A 27,851-nucleotide genomic window follows, 5' to 3' on the forward strand; every position below is an offset into this window, starting at 1 on the left:
TGCTACCGGGATGGAGTGCAGGTCTGCACACATCTCCACGTTCTGCTGGACCAGGGTTTCTGTGGCGCCTGCCATCCTTCCCATGGAGACTTCCTTACGCGCACATCTGGGCACCATTTCATCAGATAGCAGATAGACGATACACTCCTCCAAATCACGTGCCACTCTGTTGAGGGCTTCCAACAGCTCTGCGTGATGTTCCCCTGCCTTCTGCTGACTCTCCACGATGAGTTGGAAGGCCGAATCCAGAGGCACATCATCTGACTCAGACCTCACAGATGCCTCTTCCCCAGCAGTCCTCCACATGCCATGGAACTCAGCTGAACCTGCCTCCCCCTGTTCTGGATACATGTCCGTGAGGTGACCACAAGATTGTGAACCTGAGCCTACTCCACATCTAGGTCCCACTGAGATGTGTCTCTCTGTGCTGGTAGGGGGTGTGGGTCAACACTGTAACCGGTCTTCCAGGCTGCTTATATCCAGCTCTTCAATGGAGGAGGTGTCCTCTTGGCTGGAGGTGAGGACCTGGATGGAGCTGAGGGACTGGCTGGCTGGTTTTGGTCGCTTGACAGAGCTCGTTGTGAACCAAAGTAGAGATGATTAGTGCATGGCAGCAGAGTCAAAAAGCAGGAGAGAGAGCTGGCTGGTTTTGGACGCTTGACAGAGTTCGTTGTGAACCAAAGTAGAGATGATTAGTGCATGGCAGCAGAGTCAAAAAGCAGGAGAGAGAGCACTCACAGTTGTGTTGAGAGACAGATGTTGTGGTGCAGGATCCTGACATGGGTGTTCGCCACAGACCTAACTGTCACTCCAGGCAAGGACCATGTCCTCACCAGAAAGCATGATGGCACGTTCCTCAAAGTGAGTAAGGGGCCTAATGTGGGCCACTCCACCCTCCCCCACCCCCGCCACCACCCCCCCCCCAAACCCTGGCCTGGGACCTCTCCCTGCTGCTGTGAGCCAGCTTCTCCTGCATGAAAACAGATGTAGAGAGTGTGAGCAGGATGCATGGTACTGCATAGAATGTTTGTGTGATGAGCAGAGCCATGCACAGGATGAGGACATGAACTCGAGGATAAGAGTCTGATGGAGATGCGAGGGTATATGTGAGAGTTATTGGTATTGTCCTTTGAAATGTGAGATCCCTGTGGATGTGTGATGGATGTGCGAGTGTGAGAGTTGAAAGCAACAAGAGTGACTTACCCTGGTGGAACGGATGAGACCATTCATCTTCTTTCTGGACTGGGTGGCTATCATCTTTTGCAGAGCATTGGCGCTGACCACCCCTGACAATGTCTCCCATGCTGGATCGATAACCTTGCTGACTGGCCTCCGCCCAGGGCAGGGGTAGAGGACATCCCAGCAAGCCTCCACCGTGTCCAGTCGGCGCTCAAGGGAGGTGTCGCTATATCTGACGGCAGCATGTTTCCTCCCTTTGCCAGCCATCAGTTCACAGCAGCTTCTTTCCCTTGAAGAGTGCTAGCTCTTTACAGGGGCAGCTTTTAAATATGGCACCCAGTTTACTGGAGGACTGAGGTGACGGCAAGGCGGGCAATCAGAGGACACACCACCAGAGACTTGGTGTGTTTCCCAGGAATGCATGATTAATGAGTCAGGATTGGGACGATATGGCGTGAAACCCGCCATTGCAGCCAGCAGCTAAAACATCCTTTTTCCTGCCCACTACAACACTTAGTGCAGATCTGGGGCAATTCTGCCCTTAGTCTCAACACTAAACATTTTTGACTAATGCAATCAACAAAGCTGAGAGAGTGCTGAACTATAACAGCAAATAAATCAAAGGAATTAAAGATCAAAAAGCATTGTGGCTTGTCAGACAACATCTTGAATACTACATCAAGTTCTGGGTGCCAAGAAACAAGACAAACCTTTTAATACAGGAGGCAGTGCATAGCAGAGACAACAGAATAAAGCCTAGCACCAATGGTCCGAGTTATGAGGAAAGACTAGATATAACTGATTTTTCAGCACACCTGAGAAGTGATCTCCTAAAGGTATAAAGAAATTTTACAGGTATATTAAGGTTATCCAGGAATGTTATTTTAAATTAAACTGAAGTGTAAAACTAGGAGTCATAGGTTCAAACTAGTATAAGATAATTTTAGGATCAGTATCAGCAAATACCTCCTTGCACACAGGACCATCGAAGTGTGGAATAAACTTCCAGCTATGAGTAATGAAGGCAAAAACCTTTCAATCATTTAAAAAACTCAATACTGAAATGAGGGGACATTTGGATCTTTCAGGGTGGATGAATTCAGAGTGGCCAAAAAGCCTTCCTCGTCTACACTGTAAAGCAGGATATGGATGCCTTGGAAAGTATTCAGAGAATGACCAGGGTGACTTCAGTTCTAAGTAAGTCATGTAAATTTCAAATAAGCTTCTTTTTATCTAAGGCTTCAAATTAAGAAAGGTATGAAATTGAAGTAAATTAGCTGTTTTAATATTGACACAATATTGTACGATATAAAATTCACAAGCATTGCACAAGACTAAATACAATTCTCACTCCAAAGAATAGTAGATCTGTAATCAAATTTCCAATCAATTGTGGTCAATTATTGTTTTATTCTGTTTCAAAAAAGAACAGCATCAGAATGTGGATTACTGGGTGTTTTTACTCAATTTTTTTTTGGTTTTCAGGCCACTCAAGTTGGAGAACTCTTGTTCCCTTTTCCTTATCAATTCAATATTTAGGTAAAATGTAATGGGCCCAAGGACTGAACAGAAAATTCTCTGCATTTTGACTACTGGTTATATGATGGCCCCTCACACCCTTTGCAAATTTGTCTTTTAAAATGAGATGAGGTCCTATTCTGTCTACTTAAATTGACTTAAAAGATCCTATGAAATGATTTGAAGAGGAAGGTGTTATCCCAGTATCATGGTCAACATTTCTCAATCAACACCAGTAAAATAAATTAACTACAGAGATAAAAACAAAAAACTACTGCGGATGCTGGAAATCCAAAACAAAAACAGAATTACCTGGAAAAACTCAGGTCTGGCAGCATCGGCGGAGAAGAAAAGATATTTCCATTATTTTTAAATCTATAACTGTAATGCCCTGTCAGTCTTTCCACCCCAACCCCACTAGAGCTGTACCTTGAGTGTCCTGCCATCCATTCTTAATTAGCACATTCTCTTAGATAATATCACCACCTTTTACACGTCTTTGTTCCTTTGTGACATCTTTTGATTATCTGCTCCTATCACTGCTTGCTTGTCCCTACAACCAACACCCCCGGCAACTTCTCTCCCCCCCCACCCCCCACCTTAAACCAGCTTATATTTCACCCCTCTCCTAACTTTACTCAGTTCTGCTTGTAAAGCACACTGAGATACCCTGAGGGTGTGCTTATATAAATGCAAGTTTACCTTTATTAAGGTGTAGAGTAAACACTTCAATGGACTGTGGCTTAGGCGATAAAAAGTCAAACAGACTCAATAACCAGTCAGAGAATGAGCAAGGAATTAAAGAGGTTACAGATTTAACAACTTTCGGTGGAAGACAGAAAAATAACAACCACATCAGCTACACTGAACAGTAGTACAAACTGGACCAATCACAAAGTCCCAGAATAGTAAGCTTTGTATGGTGATTTGTCCTGAAGATTTTATATGGATCACCCAATTTGTGCAAGAGATATATTTTTCAAAAAAAGTCAAGATACAAAATGTAAATGTCTTCAACAAAAATGAGCCGCCAAACATACATACAAATAAAATACACAAGATATTTGCATTTTAATTAAGTGGCTTTATTTCTTCCTCAGCCAGCTGTCCAAACATAGTATATTTATTCTGGGGTTATTATATCAAGCTATGAGTGAATCTGGTTTTTAATTTTTTTTACATGTGTACTTGGGATGTGAATAGCACTTCCCAGCCTATATTTATTGCCCTGAGGAGATGGTACTAGGCCTTCTCCATTAATTACTGCTCTCCCAGAAAAAACAGGATCAATATCCAGCAATAATGAGGGACCAGCAATACATGTTCAAGTCAGTAGGGTTTGCAAATTGGAGGCAAAGCTGTCTCCGTAATGTTAACTTGCACTATAAAGCAGAGGTGCCAGTCAAGCAGCCAGTTTTGTCATGGATGGTGTTGAAGTTCTGGAATTTTGTAATGGCTGCACCTAGGCAAGTGGTGAGTATTCCATCACAAGCATGCCTTGCAGATGGGGAAGAGTTTGGAAGTGAGCCACTTTCTGCGGTGTGCCCAGCCTCTTCTTGTGGCCATGGGAGTTTACTGTGGCTGATCTAGCATTATTATGGTTACTAGTAAATCCTAGGATGTAGACAGTGGCAGAGTTTGTGATGATGCTGTTATTGAAAGTTAGGTAAAATGGTTAGGCCTTTTCTTGGCACTTACACGACACAAGCATTAATTACTACTTATCAATCAGAGTCTCTTGCATCCACATCTGGAACCAGACAGTTCTGGCAGAATCTGAACTCAGCACAGATTAGGTGTAAACTGCTGACAAGTGTGGGAAGACTGACACAGAATGATAATTGTCCAGGTTTAATTTGTTCTGCTTCTTGCCCATAGGATATACCTGGGGACAATTCTCTACCCTATACAATAAGAACAAAAAATGTTGGAAAAACTCAGCAGATCTGGCAGCATCTGTGGAGAGAGAAAGAGAGTTAACTTTGAGTCCATATGACCCTTCTTCAGAGCTATATACTAATAGAATACAATATACTAATTTAAGTTTAGTATCATCAGCTCTGAAGAAGAGCTATATGGACTTGAAACTTTAACTCTTTTTCTCTCTCCACAGATGCTGCCAAGCCTGCTGTGTTTTTCCAGCATTTTCTGTTTTTATTTCAGATTTCCAGCATCCGCAGTATTTTATTTTTATTTTCTACCCTGCTGAGTCAATAGCAATGTCATAGCTGCACTGGAATGGCTTGGCTAAAGTGCTGACTAATTCCGGTAAACAGAAAATGATAACAGTTTTAATTAAGCTCATGGTTTATTCCCTTCATTCTCCTACACTCAATTTTCTAGCCTATATTATTCTAACCCTTTCTCCCATGCCAACAACAAACAAAAATTTAAATTAGTATATTAAGTTTAATAACATGAGAAGCAAAGGAGCATTCCTCCATTTTCTTTGAAATCAAAGATGTCCTGACAGGGAAGTCAAAAGCGACCAAACGTACAGTTCATGACCTGACATTAGTCCTCGTTTCTTAACATAATAATGGATAATTAAAAATCCTTAAAGATGTTCTACAGCCAAAATATCGAAGCCAATTTCCGGCACAACAGGGAGAAAGTACTCATCAATTTGAACTCTCAGCCTAATTTGAAAATGGTTAGTGAAAACACACTTGTTACATTAATTAGCTCTCTTGTAGAATAGTATTGAGAAACTTCTATTCCTGAGAGGTCCATGACATGGACACGGCCTAAGTGACATGAGCTCTAGTTTCCCTTGTAGTTCCTAATTAACAAGGAATTAATGCAGTAACATAATGTACAACCAGGTTATTAATCTGTTTAAAGTTCAGTTTTAGAATAAAAATAGCTAATGGCTGTGTACTGGTGAATTTCTTTTGTGGCTGAAAACCTCATCTGTGCCAGAACTATTCCAATGCTCTCCTGATTCTCCCATCTTGCAGCCTCCATAAGCTTGAATTCATCCAAAGCTCTGTTGCCCATATCCTAGTTTGCAGCAAATCCTGTTCACCAATCAACCCTATGTTCATTGACCTACATTGACTTGTGGTGTGGCAATTTGATTTTAAAATTCTCAGCCTTGTTTTCAAAGCCCCATGTGGCTTTGCCTGTCCATGTCTTTGTAACCTCTGCCAATCCACGACCCTCAAGGGTCTCTGTGCTTCTACCATTCTGTCCCCTTGCGCATCCCAGGTTTTCTGTACTCCACCATACGTGAACGTGCCTTCAGCTGCATCGGCCCTAAATTTAGCATTACCTGTCTAAACTTCTCTCCCTAATTCTCCGACTAAGGTTTGGTTCGCTTGTCCTCATTTATAGAATGCATAGCACAAAAACAAGCCATTCAGTTCAACCAGTGTATGCTGGCATTTATGTTCCAATTAAGCCTCCTTCTATCTTTTTTCATCTAACTCAATCAACAAGACTGTCTATTCCCTTCTGCCTCATATGCTTATCTAGCTTTCCCTTAAATGAATGCATACCATTAACCTAAATTATTCCATGTGCTACTGAGCTCTAGTCTTATCACTTTCCAGGTAGACATTTTCTCTGATTTCCCTATTGGATTTATTAGTAACTATTTTGTATTGATCTCCCCCAGTTCTGCTAGAAACATACTCTCTTTGCCCAGCCTATTACTACGGTGTAAACTCAATTGTCTGTGATATCCAGTCCTATTTGCAGCACAACCTTCCAGGCGCAGATCAGCCTTAGCAGTCACGTACATACCCACTGGAATCCTACCAAACACTCCAGATGACGAACATGGTCATCTTTGACTAATCTTAAACATGAGAAACCTGATATTCAAATGGCTTAGTTACCACTTAAATCCCAGAACAAAAAAAATACCTGGAAAAACTCAGCAGGTCTGACAGCATCTGCAGAGAGGGATACAGTTGGCGTTTCGGGTCCGTATGACCCTTCATCAGAACTAAGACGAATAGAAATGAGATTAAATATAAATTGGTAGAAGGGGGTGGGACAGGAGAGCTCGATAGGGGGCCAGTGATAGGTGGAGGCCAAGAAGAGACTGCCAAAGATGTCATAGACAAAAGGACAAAGGGGTGTTGACGGTGGTGATATTATCTAAAGGTTATGCTAACGGAGACATTAAGGGAAGCAAGATGGCAGATGGCCCTCGTGCGGGGTTGGGGGAAGGGATCGAAATGGGCTAAAAGGTGGAGATGAAAGAATAGATCGAAATAAATTTTAAAATAGGAGGGAAAAGAAAAAAATATAGTTGTAAAAAAAAAAATTATAAATTATTGGAAAAAGGGGGATCAGAAAGCGGGTGAGGATGGAGGAGAGAGTTCATGATCTAAAATTGTTGAACTCAATATTCAGTCCGGAAGGCTGTAGAGTGCCTAGTCGGAAGATGAGGTGCTGTTCCTCCAGTTTGTGTTGAGCTTCACTGGAACATTGCAACAGGCCAAGGACGGACATGTGGGCATGAGAGCAGGGTGGTGTGTTGAAATGGCAAGCGACAGGGAGGTCTGGGTCATGCTTGCTGACAAACCGAAGGTGTTCCGCAAAACGGTCACCCAGTCTGCGTTTGGTCTCTCCAATGTAGAGGAGACCGCATTGGGAGCAGCGAATGCAGTAGGCTAAATTGAGGGAAGTGCAAGTGAAATGCTGCTTCACTTGAAAGGAGTATTTGGGCCCTTAGATGGTGAGGAGGGGGGGAAGTAAAGGGGCAGGTATTGCACCTTCTGCGGTTGCATGGGGAGGTGCCGTGGGAGGGAGTTGAGGTGTATGGGGTGATGGAGGAGCGGACCAGGGTGTCCCGGAGGGAACAAACCCTGCGGAATGCCGCCGGGGGGTGAAGGGAAGATGCGTTTGGTAGTGACATCATGCTGGAGTTGGCGGAAAATGATCCTTTGAATGCGGAGGCTGTTGGGGTGATAAGTGAGGACAAGGGGGACCCTATCATGGTTCTGGGAGAGGAAGGTGTGAGGGCGGATGCGCGGGAGATGGGCCGGACACGGTTGAGGACCCTGTCAACCACCGTGGCTGGAAAACCTCGGTTAAGGAAGAAGGAAGACATGTCAGAGGAACTGTTTTTGAAAGTGGCATCATCAGAACAGATGCGACAGAGGCGAAGGAACTGAGAGAATGGGATGGAGTCCTTACAGGAAGCGGGGTGTGAGGAGCTGTAGTCGAGGTAGCTGCGGAAGTTGGTAGGCTTGTAATGAATATTGGTGGACAGTCTATCACCAGAAATTGAGACTGAGAGATCAAGGAAGGGAAGGGAAGTGTCAGTGATAAACCATGTGAAAATGATGGAGGGGTGGAAATTGGAAGCAAAATTAATACATTTTTCCAGATCCAGACGAGAGCATGAAGCGGCACCAAAGCAGTCATCGATGTACCGGAAAGAGTTGTGGGAGGACTGGAACAAAGAATGTTCCACATACCCCATAAAGAGACAGGCATAACTGGGGCCCATGCGGGTACCCATAGCCACACTTCTTATCTGGAGGAAGTAAGAGGAGTTTAAGGAGAAATTGTTGAGTGAGGGAACAAGTTCAGTCAGACGGAGGAGAATAGTGGTGGATGGGGATTGTTCGGGCCTCTGTTCGAGGAAGAAGCGGAGAGCCTTCAGACCATCCTGGTGGGGGATGGAAATGTAGAGGGATTGGACGTCCATGGTGAAGAGGAGGCGGTTGGGGCCAGGGAACTGGAAATTGTTGATATGATGTAGGGCGTGAGAGGAATCGTGGATGTAGGTGGGAAGCGACTGGACAAGGGGAGAGAGAATGGAGTCAAGATAGCAAGAGATGAGTTCTGTGGAGCAGGAACAGGCTGACACGATCGGTCTGCCGGGACAGTCCTGTTTGTGGATTTTGGGTAGGAGGTAGATGCGGGCCGTCCGAGGTTGGGAGATTATGAGGTTGGAAGCTGTGGATGGAAGATCTCCAGAGCCGATGAGGTCAGTGACAGTCCTGGAAACAATGGCTTCATGTTCAGTGGTGGTGTCATGGTCCAGGGGGAGGTAGGAGGAAGTGTCTGCGAGTTGACACTCAGCCTCTGCGAGGTAGAGGTCAGTGCGCCAGACAACAGCAGCACCACCCTTGTCAGCAGGTTTGATGACAAAGTCAGGGTTGGACCTGAGAGAGCGGAGTGTGGCAAGTTCAGAAAGAGACAGGTTAGAGTGGGTGAGAGGAGCAGAGAAATTGAGACAACTGATGTCACGCCGACAGTTCTTAATGATAAGATCAAGAGCAGGTAAAAATCCAGAGGGAGGGGTCCAGGTGGAGGGAGAATATTGGAGGTGGGTAAAAGGATCCGTTGAATGGGGAGAGGACTCCTGCCCAAAGAAGTGAGCACGGAGACGAAGGTGGCAGAAGAGCTCAGCATCGTGCCGAGCCCGAAATTCATTGAGATGAGGGCGTAAGGGTATGACACTGAGTCCTTTGCTGAGCACTGAACGTTCAGCATCAGAGAGGGGAAGGTCAGAGGGTATGGTGAATACACGGTGGGGCTGGGATTGGAAGACGGGATGGGGACAGAGGGATGGGCAGGGGTGGAGGGTCCTGGATGGGCGTTGGTGTCAATGAGGCGTCGGATGAGACGAAGAATAAAATGAAACTGGGGGTAAGGACAGCTTAGAAATAGGGTGCATCGGTGCTGCTGGAGTGAGGGGTCGAGTGTGTTCATATGGCGGCGCATGGCACTGAGTGTGGATCTCAGGATGCAGTCCAAGGAGCGTTGTATGTCCCGGAGATACCTGTAATCCTGGGTGGGTTCGAAACATGAGAGGTGGAACTTCAGTTGGAATCCACGTGGGGTAAGTCGGAGATGGAGACAGTCACTGAGGAATGAAATATGGCTGTGAAAGCAAGTTTTAGTAAACACCTTGTCAAACACCAGGAGAAAAATGGAAAGCAATGAAGGTGAACAGGGCAAAAGAGATAGGCGGAAATCCTGTCAGAGAGAAGAGCAATACTTCTTCAAGGTAGACATTCCTTGAAGAGAGGTGGCAGTCAAATTAAACACTAAGATAAAAGCAAAATACTATGGATGCTGGAAATCTAGAACAAAAACAAAGATACCTGGAAAAACTCAGCAGGTCTGACAGCATCTGCAGAGAGGGATACAGTTGACGTTTCGAGTCCGTATGACCCTTCATCAGAACTAAGGCATATAGAAATGAGGTGAAATATAAGCTGGTAGAAGGGGGTAGGACAGGAGAGCTTGATAGGGGGCCAGTGATAGGTGGAGGCCAAGAAGAGACTGCCAAAGATGTCATAGACAAAAGGACAAAGGGGTGTTGACGGTGGTGATATTATCTAAAGGATGTGCTAATGGGGACATTAAGGGAAGCAAGCTAGTGGCAGATGGCCCTAGTGCGGGTGGGGTGGGGGGAAGGGATCGAAATGGCTAAAGGGCGTGGGGATGGAAGAGAGAGTTCATGACCTGAAATTGTTGAACTCAATATTCAGTCCGGAAGGCTGTAGAGTGCCTAGTCGGAAGATGAGGTGCTGTTCCTCCAGTTTGCGTTGAGCTTCACTGGAACATTGCAGCAGGTCAAGGACGGACATGTGAGCATGAGAGCAGGGTGGAGTGTTGAAATGGAAATCCCAGGTTTGGATTAGCTACCGAACAAAATGTTTGATTTTTTAGGTGCCCTTCCTGAACAAAGATGGATGATAAGTTCTGCCAGTGTAATTTGGGAAAAGATTTGCAACAAAATCTATGGGGGCTGCAACCACATTCCTGGTACAATGAAATGTCTTAGTAACCCATGCTACATAGGGAAAAAACATCAGCTGGGCATGCTCTCACGGTCAGTAACCCAAGTACTCGTGCGGACCAGAGAATATGACTCAATTGTAATGCATCACATAGAGAAATAACTAGCTACCACATGCTTTTAAAGTTATTTGGCTACCACTTGCTATCCATTCACTTCCTATTGGTAATGTGCAGATCTTTAGGCACATTCACAAAGAATAAAAACATGGATGAAGTAATGGAGGGCTGCAAAATAGGTTGTCTCAGGTTTAAAAAATGTATCCTGGATACTAAAAAGCCATGCTAAAGATCAAAGAGATATTATGGGCAATCTGAATGGGAGAGTCATAATAAGGAGAAAGCACAATGGTAACTTTATTGGTTCTTTGCCCAGGCTGTTATCCCTTTTTTTTTATTTGTTCATCGGATTGTGGGTATTGCTGGCAAAGAAAGCATTTATTCCCTTCCCTAATTGCCCTTGAGAAGGTGGTGTTGAGCTGCCTTCTCGAACGACTGAAGTCCATGTGATGCAGGTACACCCAAAGTGCTCTATGTTCCAGTGTTTTGACCCTCTTAACTGTCAAGGATTGGTGATATATTCCCAAGTCAGGATGATGCATGACTTAGAGGGGAACTTGAAGGTTGTGGTGTTACCTTGAATCTGCTGCCCTTATCCTTCTAGGTGGTAGATGTCTTTGGTTTGGAGATAAGTTTGAAGAAGTCTTGGCAAGTTGCATCTTGTAGATAGTACTGCAGCTATGGTGTACTAGTGATGGAGGGAGTGAACATTAGTATAGTGGACAGTGTAGTGGATAAGATGCCAATCAAACAGGCTGCTTTGTCCTGAATGATGTTGAGCTTCTTCAATCTTGTTGAAGCTGCACTCATCCAAGCAAGTGGAGTGTATTCCATTGCACTCCTGATTTAGATCTTGTATTTGGTGGAAAGGCTTTGAAGAATCAAGTTAATTATACACTGTAGAATACCCAACCTCTGTCCTTGTAGCCACAGCATTTGTACAGCTGGTCCAGTTAAATGTATACTACACTATTCATGTTGCAAAACATTTTTGCCCATCATTGATAACAAGGAGGCAAGTGCTACTATTTTACCAAACAACATTAGTGTTCCAGATCAAGTTTAGTAGCTTTCTTAGGTCAAATAGTAGCTTTCTTGCTGCATAGCCTCGCCAATATAATGGAAGGAATCCAAAATCCATGTGAGCACATTTTGCAGGGTCTTTTATGTATCTAATTTGAAATGTAGTCCACTCTTCAATTCCTTCATCCAGAAGTTAGATTCAATGCTTTTTTTATTCTTTTGTGGGATGTAAGTGTTTTGCTGCCAACATTTATTGCCCATCTCCAGTTACCCTTAAAAAAGCAGGGGGGAGCCACCTTCTCAAACTTCAGCAGTTCATCTGGTGTAGGTACACTGACAGTGCCAATAGGGATGGAGCTCCAGGATTTTGACCTAGTGACAGTGAAGGAGCCATAATATAGTTCCAATGTGTGGCTTGGAGGGGAACTTTCAGGTGGATATTCCCATGTGTCCACTGTCCCTGTTCTTCTAAATGGTAGAGGTCACAGATTGCAAAGTGCTATCAAAGGAGCCTTGGCTAGTTGGTGCAGGGTATCTTGTATACGGTACATACTGCTGTGATTGTGTCAGTGCAGACTCGATGAGCCGAAGGGCCTCTTCTGATTCTGTGATTGTGTGCTAGTAGTGGAGGGAGCAGAAGTTTAAGGTGATGAATGAGGTACTGACCAAGCAGGCTGTTTTATCCTGGGTAGTGTTCAGCTTCGTGAGTGTTGTTGGAGTTGCACTCATCCAAGCAAGTGGAGAGTATCGCAACATACTCTTCACTTGTACCTTGTAGATAATGGACAGATTGAGTTACTTGGTGCAGAATTCCAAGCCTCTGACCTGCTCTTGTAGCCACAGAATTTATATGGCTGGTCAAGTTAAGTTCCTGGTCAATGTTTAACTCCCAGGATGTTGATGTTGGGGTATTCAGTGATAGTAAAGCTGTTGAATATCAAAGGGAGATGGTCAGATTCTCTCTTGTTAGAGATTGCCTAGCACTTATGTGGCACAAATGTTACTTGCCACTTATTAGTTCAAGCTTGAATTTGTCTAAATCTTGCTGCATGCCAGCACAGGGTACTTTAGTGTAAGAGAAAATGAAAATGATACAGAACACTGTGCAATCATCAGAAAACAACCCAATTCTGATCTGTCAGTTACTGATGAAGCAGCTGAAGATGCTTGGGCCTATGACACTACTCTGAGGAACTCCTGCAGCAATGGCCTGGGGCATGTTTACAGGTACAAGATAGTGTTTGAATAAAAATTATGAGATCACAAATTGTCTTCACCTTAGCAAGATGTCCCAAAGCGTTTTTGAAGTGCGGTAACTGTCATAAAGCAGGATAACAGGGCAGCCAATTTACACAAACAAGGCCACATAACACCAATGAGATATGCCATGATCCCAGCTGATGTTACTACTGGACAAGTCAGATTCCAGGGTGCAGTCTGGCTTGATAGATCCTAACTTTTAATTTTTAATTAGAAACATGAGAGTGGCTACTGAACAAAGTCAGAGTCTGCTGATGTGCTTTTAAACAAAAGGATAAAACATTTATGAAACAAGAAAAATATAAACTATGTTACATTACTCCTTCACCCACAACCATACCTTAACAGATATATACAGATTCATAAGAATAACACAAGTTACAAAAAAATCTATCTTATAGTCTGATGTTCACCAATAGGCGACCTGTGGTCGGACACAACACGCTCCAAGATCAAGTGACAGAGCCAAAGCAGATGCTGTGGATCTCTCATCAACTCCCCCAGAGACACTGAGAGTCAACTGGTCTCATAGAAACTCTGTCTTTCACACGGGGGTTTCCAATTGACACACTCGAAGGACTCACCTTGGAATCTTCTCCCAAGAGACACTTTCTCTCGAACGTATTCAACAAGGATTCACCTCCAGGCTTCGATCTCTCCTTCCTATGTTCCTCTCCCCTGGATTGTCATGTGCATTTAAGCTTTGCCTTCCACGCACTCTCTAGGATACTCAGCTATGCCAACAGAACACCACTGCTTCACAAGTCTGGAGGAAGGAGTCACCAACTTTTGGCTGTCTCCTCAGATCTTCTCGTTTCTTGCAAGCCCAATTTGCCTTGGTTCTGCTCCCCACTGCTTTCTCGCTTTAATTTGGAGCCTTTTCCTCTGCTCCTTACTTTAACTTCGCTGAACAGGACCTTGCTCAGATTCCTGTTCTTTTCCCTTGACTTCAGTCTTCCTGGGACCTTTAGTCCCACCCACTGGTTTCTGGGACTTTCTTCTGGGAAATCTGCTCTCTGCAGTTCCCGCCCTGTCTCCTCTGTGGCTATCTCGAGAATGCCGTTTTTCTTCTGAGTCATCTGATCTTTTTACCCTGTTTCACTTTTGTTTTCGTTTCGTGTTCTGTGTAGGTGCAGGGCTCCCTTTAAATAAATAAAAAAGAACCAACTGCGCATGTGCATAGGGCCATTTACTGGCTTAAAGGCGTGAATCCTGACCAGCTGTGCATGTGCAGCAATTCTCTGGCTGGCACACGCGCAGATCCACCCGAAGATCGGAAAAAGGAACGATCTGCGTTTGTGCAGCCATTCCAGGGCTGGCACATACACAGAAACCATTGAGGCCTACTGGGACTTATAGTTTCGGGTCTCTGAAGGTTCAAACTTCATTTTTTAAAAGGCAAGTTTTCTTTTATTCCTTTTCTTGGGCTTGCAACAGATGCATGACCAGATACTCTTTTTAACGATGCTGGTTGAATGGTAAATATTGGCCAGGATAGCAGAACTCAGCTTTTCTTCAGGTAGTGCCAAGCAATGTTGCCTCTATTTTTTTCCATCCATGTGTGGAACAAATTTTGTTATGTGTACTAATATCAAGGCAATATGTGAATGTGCATCATCAGGTGAAACAAAGAAAACCTTTAAACTTGTTTTGTTTCTTTCATTATCCCTTCATGTTGCATTCAGATTCAGGCTGCCAAGTAGCCATTCATGCCTCATCTGGATATATCTTTTATTTAATAAAAGCAAAATACTGCAGATGCTGGAAATCTGAAATTAAAACAGAAAAAGCTGGGAAAACTCAAGAGATCTGGCAACATCTGTGAAGAGTGAAACAGGATTAACATTTCGAGTCCAATATGACTTCTTCAGAACTGAAGAGGTAGGAGTGTGATGGGTTTTAAACTGTTGAAAAACGGGGGAGAGGCAGGTGGAGCAAAAAAGAAATTCAGGGATAGGTTAGAGGATGGGAGTGATTAAATAACAAAGATGTCATGGAACATAAGACAAGATCTATTACTCTTAGTCCCCCAAACTTGACCAGTTCACTTCTACCTCATTCCCAAAGTCCAAAAACAGGACTGTCCTGGTAGACCCATCATTTCAGTCTGTTGTTGCCCCACTGAAATTATTTCTTCCTATGACTCATTTTTTTCTCCCCTTGTCCAGTTTCTTCCCACCTACATTTGTGATTCTTCTGACACCCTACTTCATTTCAACAATTTCCAGTTTCCTGTCCCTAACCACCTCCTCTTCAGTATGGATGTCCAATCTTTCTACATCTCCATTCCTCACCAGAACACCTCGAGAGTTCTGTGCTTCTTCCATGAATAAAGACCTGAACAATCCCCATCCACCATCGCCCACTCCGCCTGGCTAAACTTGTTCTCTCATTAAACAAGGGGAGACGGTGGCATAGTGGTTTTGTCATTGTACTGGTATTCCAGAGGCCCAGGGTAATGCTCTGGGGACCTGGGTTCAAATCCCACCATGGCAGATGGTAAAATTTGAATTCCAAAAAAATCTGGAATGAAACCACTCCCACAGCAATATCATTGACTCTTAAATGCCCTCTGAAGAATGGCAATAAATGCTGACATAGCCAACATCCCATGAATGAATAATTAAAAATAACAATTTCTCCTTTAACTCCTCCAAAGTGGGTGGGTAGTTATGCATTTCTTGTTTCATTCCTACTCAGGCCGGCCCCCTCTTTTCCCAGTACATTGATGACTTCATAATCTGGAACTGGAAAAATTCATCAATTTGCTTCCAATTTTCACCCCTCTCTCTCACCTTCACATGGTCTCCCTTCCCCGACTTCACTGTCTCCAGTTCTGGTGATAGATTGTCTACCAATATTCATTATATGCCCAATGACTCCCACAGCTATCTTGACTATACTTCCTTACAACCTGCTGCCTGTAAGGACTCCATTCTACCAGTTTCTCCGTCACTTCTGTTCTGATGATGCTACCTTCCACAATATCACTTCTGACATGTTGTCCTTTTTCCTCAGCTGACAGGGCCCTCAACCGTGTCTGACCAATTTCTCACACTTCTGCCCTCACTCCTTCCCCTCCCTCCCAGAACCACAATATGATTCCTCTTGTCCTCATTTTCCACCCCATCAACCTCTGTATTCGACGGATCACCCTCCTCCATTTCCACCAACTCCAGCATGATGCCACTACTAAACACAGCTTCCCCCCACCTCCCCTATCAGCATTCCGAAGGGACCATTCACTCTGTGACACCCCAATCTACTCCTCTATCACCCCTAACACCTCATCCTCCTCCCCACAGCACCTCCTCGAGCAATCGCAGGGGCTGTAACACCTGTCCCTTTACCTCCTCACCGTCCAAGATCCCAAACATTCCTTTCAGGTGAAGCAACGATTTACTTGCACTTCTTTCAATTTAATCTACTGTATTCACTGCTCAGAATGTGGTCTCCTCTACATTAGAGAGAAACTGCAGACTGAGTGACCACTTTGTAAATACCTTCGCTCAGTTCATAAGCGTAACCCTGACCTTCCAGTCACTTGCTATTTTAATTCACCATCTTGCTCTCTGCTCAAATTTCTGCCCTCTGCCTGCTACAATGTTCCAGTGAAGCACAACACAAGCTGGAGGAACAGCACCTCATCTTCCGACTAGGTACTTTACAGCCTTCTGGACTCAACGTTAAGTTCAACAATTTCAGACTATGAACTCTGTTCTCCATTTTAAACTCTCCCCCAAATGTCAGTCTGCATCATGTTCTCATGCTTTTTGCTTTCAGACAGCATTGACCCTTTCTCTGCTAGTAATGCATTCTGCTATTTTGCTTTCAGGCAGACCTTTATTCTGCTACTCTGGGCCAAAGCTTTAGATTTTAATACCATCATTACCACTCACTTTGCCTTGAGTTCCATGACATCTTTGTCGTTTAACCTCCCTCACCTTCTAAGCTATCCTGGCTTTCTATTTTGCTCCACCTGCCGCTCCCCATTTTTCAACAGCATTAAACCCATAATTTCTCCCTCTTCCCTCTTTTCAGTTCTGAAGAAGGGTCATATTGGACTCAAAACGTTAACTCTGTTTCTCTCTCCACAGATGCTGCCAGACCAGCTGAGTTTTTCCAGCATTTTCTGGGTTTATATATCTTTTATTTCTTTATTATACCCATTACCACTCTTTTTGGCTTTTTCACCATGAAATCTTTTGTTAGTTACTCTCTCTTAGCCTCCATCCTTTCACAGACATTCTCTTCTGTTCTTTCTGCCTGCTCCTCAATTCTACTGACATAAAAACTTTTACATTCCTATTTTTCCTCTGGTCTGATGAAAAGTCATTGATATGAAACAGTAATGCTATTTCTCTCCACACATTGTCACTCGACCAGTCGGCCCAGGCTAATCGGAACTTGGGTTCAAATCCCACCAAAGCAGCTGGTGGGATTTGAATTCATTTAATCAAAAAATCTGGAATTGAAAGCTAATCCCAATAATGGTGACGATGAAACCATCATCGCTTGTCATAAAAACCCACCTGATTCATTAATGTCCTTTAGGGAAGGAAATCTGCCCTCCCTACCTGACCTGGCCTACATGTGACTCCAGATCCAGAGAAATGTGGTTGACTCTTATCTGCCCTCTGAAATGTTGGAGTTGGAGGTAGGTCCATGCAGCAGGCAGATGGTGGGGGGAGGAAACTTCTGAAACAAGCCCGGTGGGGGGGCCATGAGTCAGTAGAGGTTGCCTAATTAAAGAGGATTTCTTATTGTTTGAGCAAGATGGGGGAGCAGTTGATTTTCTAGTCTACAGATTGAAAGCCACTCAATTCAAGAGCAATTAGGGGTGGGAAACAAATGCTGGCCTTGCTAGTGATGCCCACATCCCGTGAAAGAATAAATATAAAAAATGTTTTTCTTTCAGTGATCTGTTCTGTGAGCTGGTGTCATGATGATGATGTCAATGATCAGCCTGTCAAGTTCCTTGGATGTCATGGCATCCGAAAGATAAATGAAAACAGACAGAGACTACTTGAGCTTTGCTGCTACCATGAGCTTTGTGTAACTAACTTTGTGATGGGATCTGTCACTGAAGCCTCTGAATGCACTAAGAGCCACTCAAAGTCAACAATGAAAGGAAGTAGGCTAACTACAGTTGATCCAACAATACCTGTTTAGTGATGTTGGTTGAGGGATAAATATTGGCCAAGACACCATAACTTTGCAGCTCTTCTTTGAATTCATGGAACCTTTTACATCTACCTGAGAGAGCAGACAGAACTTCAGTTTAACATCAATCTAAAAGATGGAATCTCCCTCAATATTGCACTGTAGTGTCAGCTTGTACTATATGAAATCTTTGAAGTGAGACTTGAACCCACAATCTTTATATGCAGAAGAGACTACCTCCATTGAGCCAAGGCTGACACCTTGTATTGAAGTGGATGTAAAAGATCCCATGAACAATTTCAAAGAAGAGTACAGGAGTTATCCTGGCGTCCTGGCCAATATTTATCCCTCAGTTTGTTTATTTGCAATGTTGATTATCTGGTGATAGTCACATTGTTATTTGTGGAGACTTGCTACATGCAAATTGGCTGCCATTAAATTAATGGCCTACATTAAAATAGTAACACTTTAAAAAGTACTTTGTTGACATGTCCTGAAAAGGAATTTATGAAGTGTAAATACAAATCTTTTTTTCTTTTTTAATTAACTAATGTATTAATAATGCCCTGAAAGGCTGTAAGGCTCCTTGATGTCAATTTTACTGAATAAACCATCACAAATGAATTAAACTCCACCATAAAAGTCCACCAAAGAGAGCATTGTATAAATAATCCCTCCAGAAACAAGTGCAAGGACTTCTTTATCACTAAGATTGAGGCCATCCATTTAGCTACCTCTGCTACATTCCTCCCTTCCCTTAAGCCATCAAGCCAAACTTTCTCTAAGGTTTCTCCCTGCTCTACAGTCTTGAACTTGCATTGTTCTTTAATCTTTCCCATCTCCCCTCTTGTCTTCTCCAAACTCATCCTGCCTATGAGTTCCACCTCCTGCTCCCTCAAATCTATCCCACTAAACTGCCTACCACCCAACTTCCCTTCCTAGCTCCCACAGTAGCTGATTTTGTTAACGGTCTCTCTTTTCAATTAGTGTCCCTCTGTTTCAAATCTGCCGTCATTACCCCTGCCCTCAAAAAGCCAACCCATCCTAGCAAACTATTGCCCCATCTCCAACCTCCCTTACCTCTCAAAAGTTCTTGAACATGTTTTAGCCTCTCAAATCTGTTCCCCATCTTTCCCGAAACTCCAGAATGGAATCCCTCCAATTAGGCTTCCGCTCCTGCCGCAGTACCAAAATGGCTAACACCAAAAGGGCTAACACCAAAAGGGCTCTTAAAGTCACAAGTGGCATCCTTTGATGGTAACAAAGGTAAACGATACATCCTCATCCTCTCAACCAGTCTGTAGCCTTTGACATAGCTGGCCACACCATCATCCTCCAATGCCTCTCATCGTTATCCAGTAGGGTGGGACTATACTCGCCTGGTTCCATTCTTATATTTTTAATCATTTGGAATGGCTTTGCACACCATTACCTCTGATTTTCTGAGGATCTAACCATGACCCCACCCCCACAACTATTTCTCATCTACATGCTACCCCTTGATGGCATCATCCAATACCACAGAGTTAGTTTTCACATGACAACATCCAGCTCTACCTCACCTCCACTTTTTCTAAATTGTCAGAACACTTGTCCGACTGATGGGCAGAAATTTCCTCCAATTAAACATTGGGACAGCCGAAACCACAAACTCCATTCCCTAGCTATCACCCCCATTGCTCTCCCTAGCAACTGTCTGAGGCTAAACCAGTCTGTTTGCAACTTTGGTGACACGTTTGATCCCGAGACAAGTTTCTGACCACCGATCTGCATCATCATTAAGACTGCCTATCTCTACTTCCATAACATCGCTCGACTCCGTCCTTGCTTCAGTTTATCTTCTGTTAAAAGCTTTCTCTAGACTTGACTATTCCAATGCATTCCGAGCCAGCATCCCACATTCCACCCTCTGTAAACACGAGATCATCCAAAACTTTACTGCCTGTGTCCCATTCACCCAATATCCCTTGTGTTTGCCAACCTACATTGGCTCCAAGTTAAGCAATGCCTCCATTTCAAAATTCTCCATCTTGGTTTTCAATCTCTCCATGGTCTCCCACCTTCCTATCTCTGTAATCTCCCTAAACCTTGCTACCTCTCCATCCTCCTTTAAGACAATTTTAAAAACACACCTCTGACCAAGCGTTTGGTCATCTGCCCTAATATCTCCTATGCAGCTGAATGTCAATCTTGGCTTTAGAACATTCCTGTTGAACGAATACTTCACATCCGTCTTCACCCAAGAGAATGAGGATGAAGGTATCGAACTCGGGGAGAGAGACTGCAAGATTCTTGAGCAAATTGACATAGGGAGTAACAAGGCTTGGAGGTGTTGGCAGGCTTAAAAGAGGACAAATCTCCAGGTCTGGATGTTTTGTGTCCCAGTCTGCTGAGGGAGGCAAGGGAGGAGATCACAGGGGCTCTGACCCAAATTTTTAATTCCTCTCTGGCCACGGGGGAGGTGCCAGAGGACTGGAGAACAGTTAATGTGGTTCCGGTATTTAAGAAGGGTTGTGGAGATAAGCCAGGGAACTACAGGCCAGTGAGTCTCACGTCAGTGGTAGGGAAACTATTGGGAGAAAATTCTGAAGGAGAGAATCTATCTCCACTTGGAGAGGCAAGGTTTGATCAGGGATAGTCAGCATGGCTTTGTCAGAGGGAGGTCATGCCTAACAAATTTGATTGAATTTTTTGAGGAGGTGACCAGGTGTGTAGATGACGGTAGTGCAATTGATGTAGTTTATATGGATTTCAGCAAAGCCTTTGACAAGGTGCCACATGGGAGACTTATAAAGAAGGCAAATGCACATGGGATACAGGGTGATTTGATAAGGTGGATTCAAAATTGGCTTAGTTGTAGGAGACAGGGCGTGATGACAGAAGGCTGCCTTAGTGTCTGGAAGCCAGTGTCCAATGGGGTACTACAGGGATCTGTGCTGGGTCCCTTATTATTCGTCATTTATATAAAGGACATAGATGACTATGTAGGAGGTAGGATTAGTAAGTTTGCGGATAACACAAAGATTGGCCGGGTGGTTAACAGTGAGGTTGAGTATCTTGGGCTACAGGAAGATATAGACAGGATGGTCAAATGGGCAGATAAGTGGCAGATGGAATTTAACCCTGAAAAGTGTGAGGTGATACACTTTGGAAGGAGTAATTTGACAAGGAAGTATTCAATGAACAGCATGATACTAGGAAGTTCTGAGGAACAAAGAGACCTTGGCGGAGGGGCATGTTAGTGGGGTGATGAAAAAGGCAAATGGGACACTTGCCTTTATCAATCGAGGCATAGTTTACAAAAGTAGGGAGATCATGTTGGAGTTGTATAGAACCTTGGTGAGGCCACAGCTGGAGTACTGTGTGCAGTTCTGGTCGCGACATTATAGGAAGGATTTGATTGCACTGGAGGGGGTGCAGAAGAGATTCACCAGGATGTTGCCTGGGATGAAACATTTAAGTTACGAAGAGAGGTTTGATAGATTTGGGTTGTTTTCGTTGGAGCAGAGAAGACTGAGGGACGACCCTCGAGGTGTACAAGATTATGAGGGGCATGGACAGGATGGATAGGGAGCAACTGTTCCCCTTAGTTGAAGGGCTAGTCATGTGGGGACATAAGTTCAAGGTGAGGGGCAGAAGGTTTAGGGAGGATGTGAGGAAAAACCTTTTACCCAGAGCGTGGTGACGGTCTGGAATGCACTGCCTGCGAGGGTGGTGGAGACGGGTTGCCTCACATCCTTTAAAAAGTATCTGGATGAGCACTTGGCACATCATAACATTCAAGGCTATGGGCCAAGTGCTGGTAAATGGGATTAGGTAGGTAGGTCAGGTGTTTCTCATGTGTCGGTGCAGACTCGATGGGCCGAAGGGCCTCTTCTGCACTGTGAGATTCTGTGAAGTGTTTTGGCATAGTTTATGTTAAAGGTGCTTTATACATACAAGCTGTTGTTGATATAACAGGTTCAAGGGCAACAAAGGCATGGATTTGATTTTCATTAATCATGCATAACATGGTCTGCACTTTATCTTGCACCTGAGAAAACCGGCACTGCAATGTTTTCCAAAGTCATCATAATGAAATTCAGCATGGGGCAATAGTTTAGGCAATTAGTTAGACATTTAGTTCAGAAGAGGTTATTAAACTGAAAATGGGGAGCAGAATCTTTCAATGATGTTTTCATGCTCCTTTTCAAAACATTTAGCAAAGGAAACATAGGCACTGAACGAAAAAAGCTGGCATGTTCATCTGTGAAATCTAAATCCTTTTTCGCCTTCTTGAAACTAGCTTGGTACAGTATATAGATTTGAAACAAATTTTGCCAGTCATGTCTAACATCCAACTAGAACGAGATGTTCCAGCATAAGATCAGTTTGTTCATGTCACAACTCTGAATCAGCAAGTAACTAACAAACACTAAGATAAAAGCAAAATACTGCGGATGCTGGAAATCCGAAACAAAACCAAAAATACCTGGAAAAACTCAGCAGGTCTGACAGCATCTGCTGAGAGGATCTAACAAACAACCTGCTGTGTTGAGATACTTAGCTGTAAAGTTTTGGAGGTGATGAGCTTTATATTCCTAGAACAGGTTAAAAATAGAATTGCATTTGAGGCAACGACTAGGCCTCTTTTCACAGTCAGTGTAAGAAAACAAAAAATTATGAACAAAGACGACACTGCACATTAACATCCCACAAACAACAAATGGGCTGGTTAACCAATCATGTGTTTTCTGTTGGTGGTGTTTACGTGTTGGATATTTGCTAAGAAAACAACTTATTGATGCAAAGCCATCTCTTGCATGTACCTTATACAGGCAGGTGGGGCCTTAGTTTAACATCTAATTGGAAAAGTCGTATTTCAACAATGCAGCATTCCCCCAGTATAGCAAAACGATGCGCTAAAGCAGATCATGTGCTGGGACGAGATCAACGTAGTCAGTAGGCTGAAAATGCCAGTCCCGTTTCCTTAAACCAGTGTTACAAGGCTAGGGATCAATCGTGCTCTTTCCCAATTCCAGGGATTCCCCCTCATGTGCCAGTGACCAAAGCAATGAGATTATTTTTGGTGGGGTGGATAGGGTTGAAGTATGTGGTGACATCTGAAAAACAACTCCATTCTCCCCGACAGGGCGGTGCAGATGTTTCATCCGCCTGCAACAGGCTTCCAATTGAGAAGCACCAGTTGACCATCCATTGCCGCCACTGACTCACTCACTGACTTTTAGGTCGTGTCGCGAGTTATTATGAGGTTAAGCCGCCTGAGCATTCAGTTCCCCGGGGGGGTGACTTGTATTGATCGAAGCCGCTCCGCTTACCACACACGACGCAAGAAAGCGACTGGCGCAGGTAGGGCAGCAACCGACACAGATCCGCCTGCACCTGCTCCACCTCGGCGCCGCTCCTCGCCGACAGCAACATCGCACAGCGGCAGGCGGCGATATAAATCTCAGTGGCGATGACCGGATTCATCACCGCCATATGGGGGGAAAACAAAATGGACGGTAACAGGGAGAATGCAGGGGGCAGCAAAACCCCACCCCTAGCTTCCCTCCACCACCTTCGTCAACAATTTCTCCCCCCACCCCCCTTTCATTTCGATTGGATAATCCAGAGCAGGCACCAGCCAATGAAAGTGGGAATCTGACAGCAGCCGGGTGTCGATTGGCCAGTTACAATGTCAATCTGGCTCTTGGCGGGAGATTCTCAGTTCAAATAGTTTGGGTCGGTTAGTGACGAGGCGGCCATTTAACCGACATCAGGGAAACTCAAGAGATGGAAAGTTTACTCCCATTTACTCTGTCCAGGGCCCTCATGATTTTGAATACTTCTATCAGATCTCTTCTGAGCCTCCTTTTCTCCAAGGAAAAGAGTCCCAACTTCTCGAATCTATCTTCATAACTGAAGTTTCTTATTCCTGGATCCATTTTCATAAACCTCTTCTCCTTCCTAAAATGTAGCACCCAGAACTGTACACAATACTCTAGCTAAGGTCTAACTAGTGTCTTACAAGTTCAACATTCTCCTTGGTCTTATACTCTATACCCCTATTAAAGCCTAGGATACTGTATGCTTTGTTAACCACTCTCTCAACCTGCCCTGCCACCTTTAATGGCTTATGCACCCCCTTCCTTTAGAGCAGTACCTTATTTACTGTCATCTGCCACCTATCCCACCAACTTGTCTATGGCCTTTTGAAGTTCTACACTGTCCTCCTCACGGTTTACAATGTTTCCAAGTTGTGTATCATCCACAAATTTTGAAAGTGTTCCCTGTACACCAAGGTCTATATCATTAATATATTTCAGGAAAAGCAAGAGTCCCAATACCAACTCCACTACAAATCTTCCTCCAGCCCAAGAAACATCCATTAACCATTACTTGCTCACTTGGCCAATTTTGTATCCATGTTGCTGTTCCTTTTATGCCATGAGCTATAACTTTGCTCAAGTCTGTTGTACAGATAAGTTTTGATCAGTTTTAAAAACCTGCACATATGTAGTGCTTTGAACGACTACACACAGCACATCACAACCATTAAAATACTTTCTCAAATATAGTCATTATAATAATGTAGGAAACACAGGAGCCAAATTTCATACAATAAGTTCTCACAAACAATGAGTCAAAGGCCAGAATGTCTTTTTTCTTTTAAGAGTGATGTTGGTTGGCACACAATTATCAGGGAAGACAGCAGGAACACTCCCCTCCCATGTTTTGAATAGTTCCATAGGATCAATTACTTTCATCTGAGGGCTGACAGGGCCTCAGTTTAATATCTTATCCGAAAGACAGCAAGTGCTCCCTACTGCACTGTCATATGTCAACTTAGATTGTGTTCAGGTATCTGAAGTGGGGCTTTGAGCCTTCTGATTCAAGTGTACCACCACTAAACCACACTGATACCAAAGCATTAAATCAAGACCAGCTCTGCAGGACCAGTTACCTTGTTTGAGATAGCAGAATTGTGACCCCATACAGAAGAGAGAACACATCTGACATGGAGAATTATTCATATCAACGATTTATCTTTAACTTGTGAATTTATAATGGACACTTTTCAGAATTTATAAATAACCACATGGTTTCAATTACATTGTTTTTGAGTTGAAACTTCAACAAAAAAAAGGATCAAGACAATCCACTGAGTTGTTCATCAAAAAAATCCAATTTACGAATCTACTATGCTCCTTCACCACTCAATACTGTATCCAGTTTCTTCTCTACTGTAGAGGAAACTACTCCTGGGTTTGGCTGAAACCACCATCCACAAGTTTAGGATGCAAAGGATCCACAGGACGATTGCTCCCATCACTTACCTTTCTTCCATGACCTTGTATATCAGGTAACAATGGGGAAGCATCATGCCATTATATTTGCTAATATAACATCTTACTCTGTGGCCCGGACTTACCCAGGTGTCACAATGGTCAAGAAATACAGCAGTAACTAGCTGGGTTATATTTCCAATTATCTAGTCATTTATTTCATTTTGTAGGATTCGCTGCCACACTTGCCTACATTACAACAATGACTGCACTTCAAAAGTACTTCATTAGCTATGAAGTGTTTAGGAAGATGCTGCCAGACCTGCTGAGTTTTTCCAGGTAATTCTGTTTTTGTTTTGGATTTCCAGCATCCGCAGTAGCTTTTAGCTTTTTGTTTTTATCTAAGTGTTTAGGAATGTCTTAAAGTGCTTTATGTACAAGTTTTTAATTCTTTGGAGTAACAAAGTATAGACAAGGGTAGCAGTAAATGGATTTTCAAAAGGCTTTTGATAAGGTACACTCATGATTAAGTCCAGAGTATGAAGAGTAAGGGGACAAGTAGCAAAATGGATGGCAAGCTGTTGGGTTAAAGGTAGCTACTCAAACTGACAGAAGGGGGCAGTGGTGTTCCACAGGTATCAGTACAGGGGCTGGCTATTCACAATTTATATTAATGATTTAGACTTGAAAATTTCAAAACTTGCAGCAGCAACAAACTGGAAAGCGTAATAAATATAATAATATAAGCAATATAACAGAATACAGGAAGACATTAATAAGCTTGCAACACGAGTCTTTAATTGGCAATGAATTTCAATAGAAATAATTGTGATAAAGTGCATTGTAAGAGGAAAAATAAGGAGGCTTGTATACTACTTGTATAATAAAGATGCTGAATAAGGTACAGAAGCAAAGGGATATCTAGGAGTAGACATACACAAATCACCAAAAAGGTAGCGACACAAGTTAACAAGGCCGTAAGAAAAAAGCAAACCAAGTCCCTGGGATTTATTTCTAGAGGCATAGAACTGAAAAGCAGAGAAGTTATATTAAACTTGTATCAAGCCTTGGTTAGACCACACTTGGGCGTACTGGTTTCATGTTACAAAAAGGATATACAGGAGGTCCTCACTTAAGAGTTGCATTTGTGTTCCTGAAAATTGCGACCTTAAGTGAAACGACTTTACATGAATTATAGGTTCCCATGGGAATCAATGTTGAAACCGGAGTTAGGTTCTTTCGGACACTTCTTGCCCGGAAAAACCAATGTACAAATTGAAATACTGTACTGTACATGTGCAATACTGTGCATTCCTAGATAAAACAACTTGCAAAGTAAAATAAACTGTTCTGAAGAAGTCATACGGACTCCAAACGTTTTGTCTTTCTCTCCACAGATGCTGTCAAACCTGCTGAGTTTTTCCAGCATTTTTTGTTTTTGCTTCAGATTTCCAGCATCTGCAGTATTTTGCTTTTATAAAATAAATACTGTATAGTTAGGTACTTTAGGATATTTCTCAGCATAAAAATCATCAGATGAAATGCTGTACATTCATAATTAAATAGTCTTTAAAATAAAATTTTTAAAAGTACAATATATTGTAAATATAAATAAATGTAAAAAAAATTACACTCATCTTGTTTTGGATCAACCAGGCTCCATCTAGTGGCAGAAGTTGGTCAGTGCAGGTACTTCAGAGTGAGATTGGGAGTGAGAAGAGGAGCAGCTGAAGTCCTTGGTGGTACCAACAGACAAATGGGAGCAGGGGAAAGAGGGAATTCAGGACTGAGAGCGAGGGAAAGGCTAGGTCAAGGCTGGGAGCAAGGGGAAGAGGGGCCTTAGCACTGAGGGCGGAAGCGAGGGCGGGGGCTAAACAAGGGCTAGAATCAAGGATGGAGGATGGGAACGTGAGCTTAACAGCGTCTTCAGCATACAGCAGGAGCACTGGTAAAAAGGTCATGTGTGCATGCAGGCCACAGAACAGAATGTCTGTGGCAAACAATGTTAAATGGATATACTGTCATTAATTTATTAACGATGTTGAAGCGAAACAATATTAATGAGTCAAAGTTAAGCAGGGACTTACTGTAAAGGCACTGGAGAAGGTTCAAAAAAGATTTACAAGGCTGATACCAGAACTGAAAGGAGATACTTACCAGGAAAGCTCTTGTCTCTAGAAAAGAGAAAGCTGAATGGTGACCCGATAGAGGATAGTGAAAGAATTTGATAGGATAGGTGGAAAAAATGTTTCCACTTGTGGAAGAATCCAGAACGGGAGGTCATAAATAGTAGATAGTCCCGAATAAATCCAATAGGGAATTCAGGAGGAACTGCCAAATGGTTTGTTTCTGTGCTTTGCACTCAGTGTAATGAACATATAATTGATACAATAATATAAAAGCAATATACTGCAGATGCTGGAAATCTGAAATAAAAACAGAAAAAGCTGGAAAAACTCAGGTCTGACAGCATCTGTAGAGAGAGAGAAGCTCTGAGCTCTGAAGGGTCATACAGACTTGAAACGTTTACTCTGTTTCTCTCTCCACAGATGCTGTCAGACCTGAGTTTTTCCAGCATTTTCCATTTTTTATTGTATAATTGATACA

The 27,851-nt window shown here is 43.3% G+C and overlaps 1 protein-coding gene and 1 long non-coding RNA gene across 2 annotated transcripts in view; one reads left to right on the top strand and one right to left on the bottom strand.

The window, feature by feature from the left end:
* The window catches only part of LOC144683900 (E3 ubiquitin-protein ligase MSL2-like), a 29,880-nt gene extending 6,372 nt beyond the window's left edge, over window positions 1-23,508 (bottom strand). Inside the window, exon 1 of the mRNA XM_078547453.1 lies at window positions 23,295-23,508. Coding sequence (XP_078403579.1) covers window positions 23,295-23,457 — 163 coding nt within the window. The 5' untranslated portion in view covers window positions 23,458-23,508. The remainder of the gene's footprint in view (window positions 1-23,294) is intronic.
* Window positions 1,962-17,877, top strand: LOC144683902 (uncharacterized). Its single transcript, XR_013577361.1, has 3 exons — window positions 1,962-2,015; window positions 2,268-2,376; window positions 17,732-17,877. It is a non-coding gene; the product is annotated as an uncharacterized LOC144683902 (long non-coding RNA).
* Window positions 23,509-27,851: the final 4,343 nt, after the last annotated feature.

This window comes from Cetorhinus maximus, chromosome 8 (genome assembly GCF_964194155.1).
Source record: "Cetorhinus maximus chromosome 8, sCetMax3.hap1.1, whole genome shotgun sequence".
Classification (NCBI taxonomy): domain Eukaryota; kingdom Metazoa; phylum Chordata; class Chondrichthyes; order Lamniformes; family Cetorhinidae; genus Cetorhinus; species Cetorhinus maximus.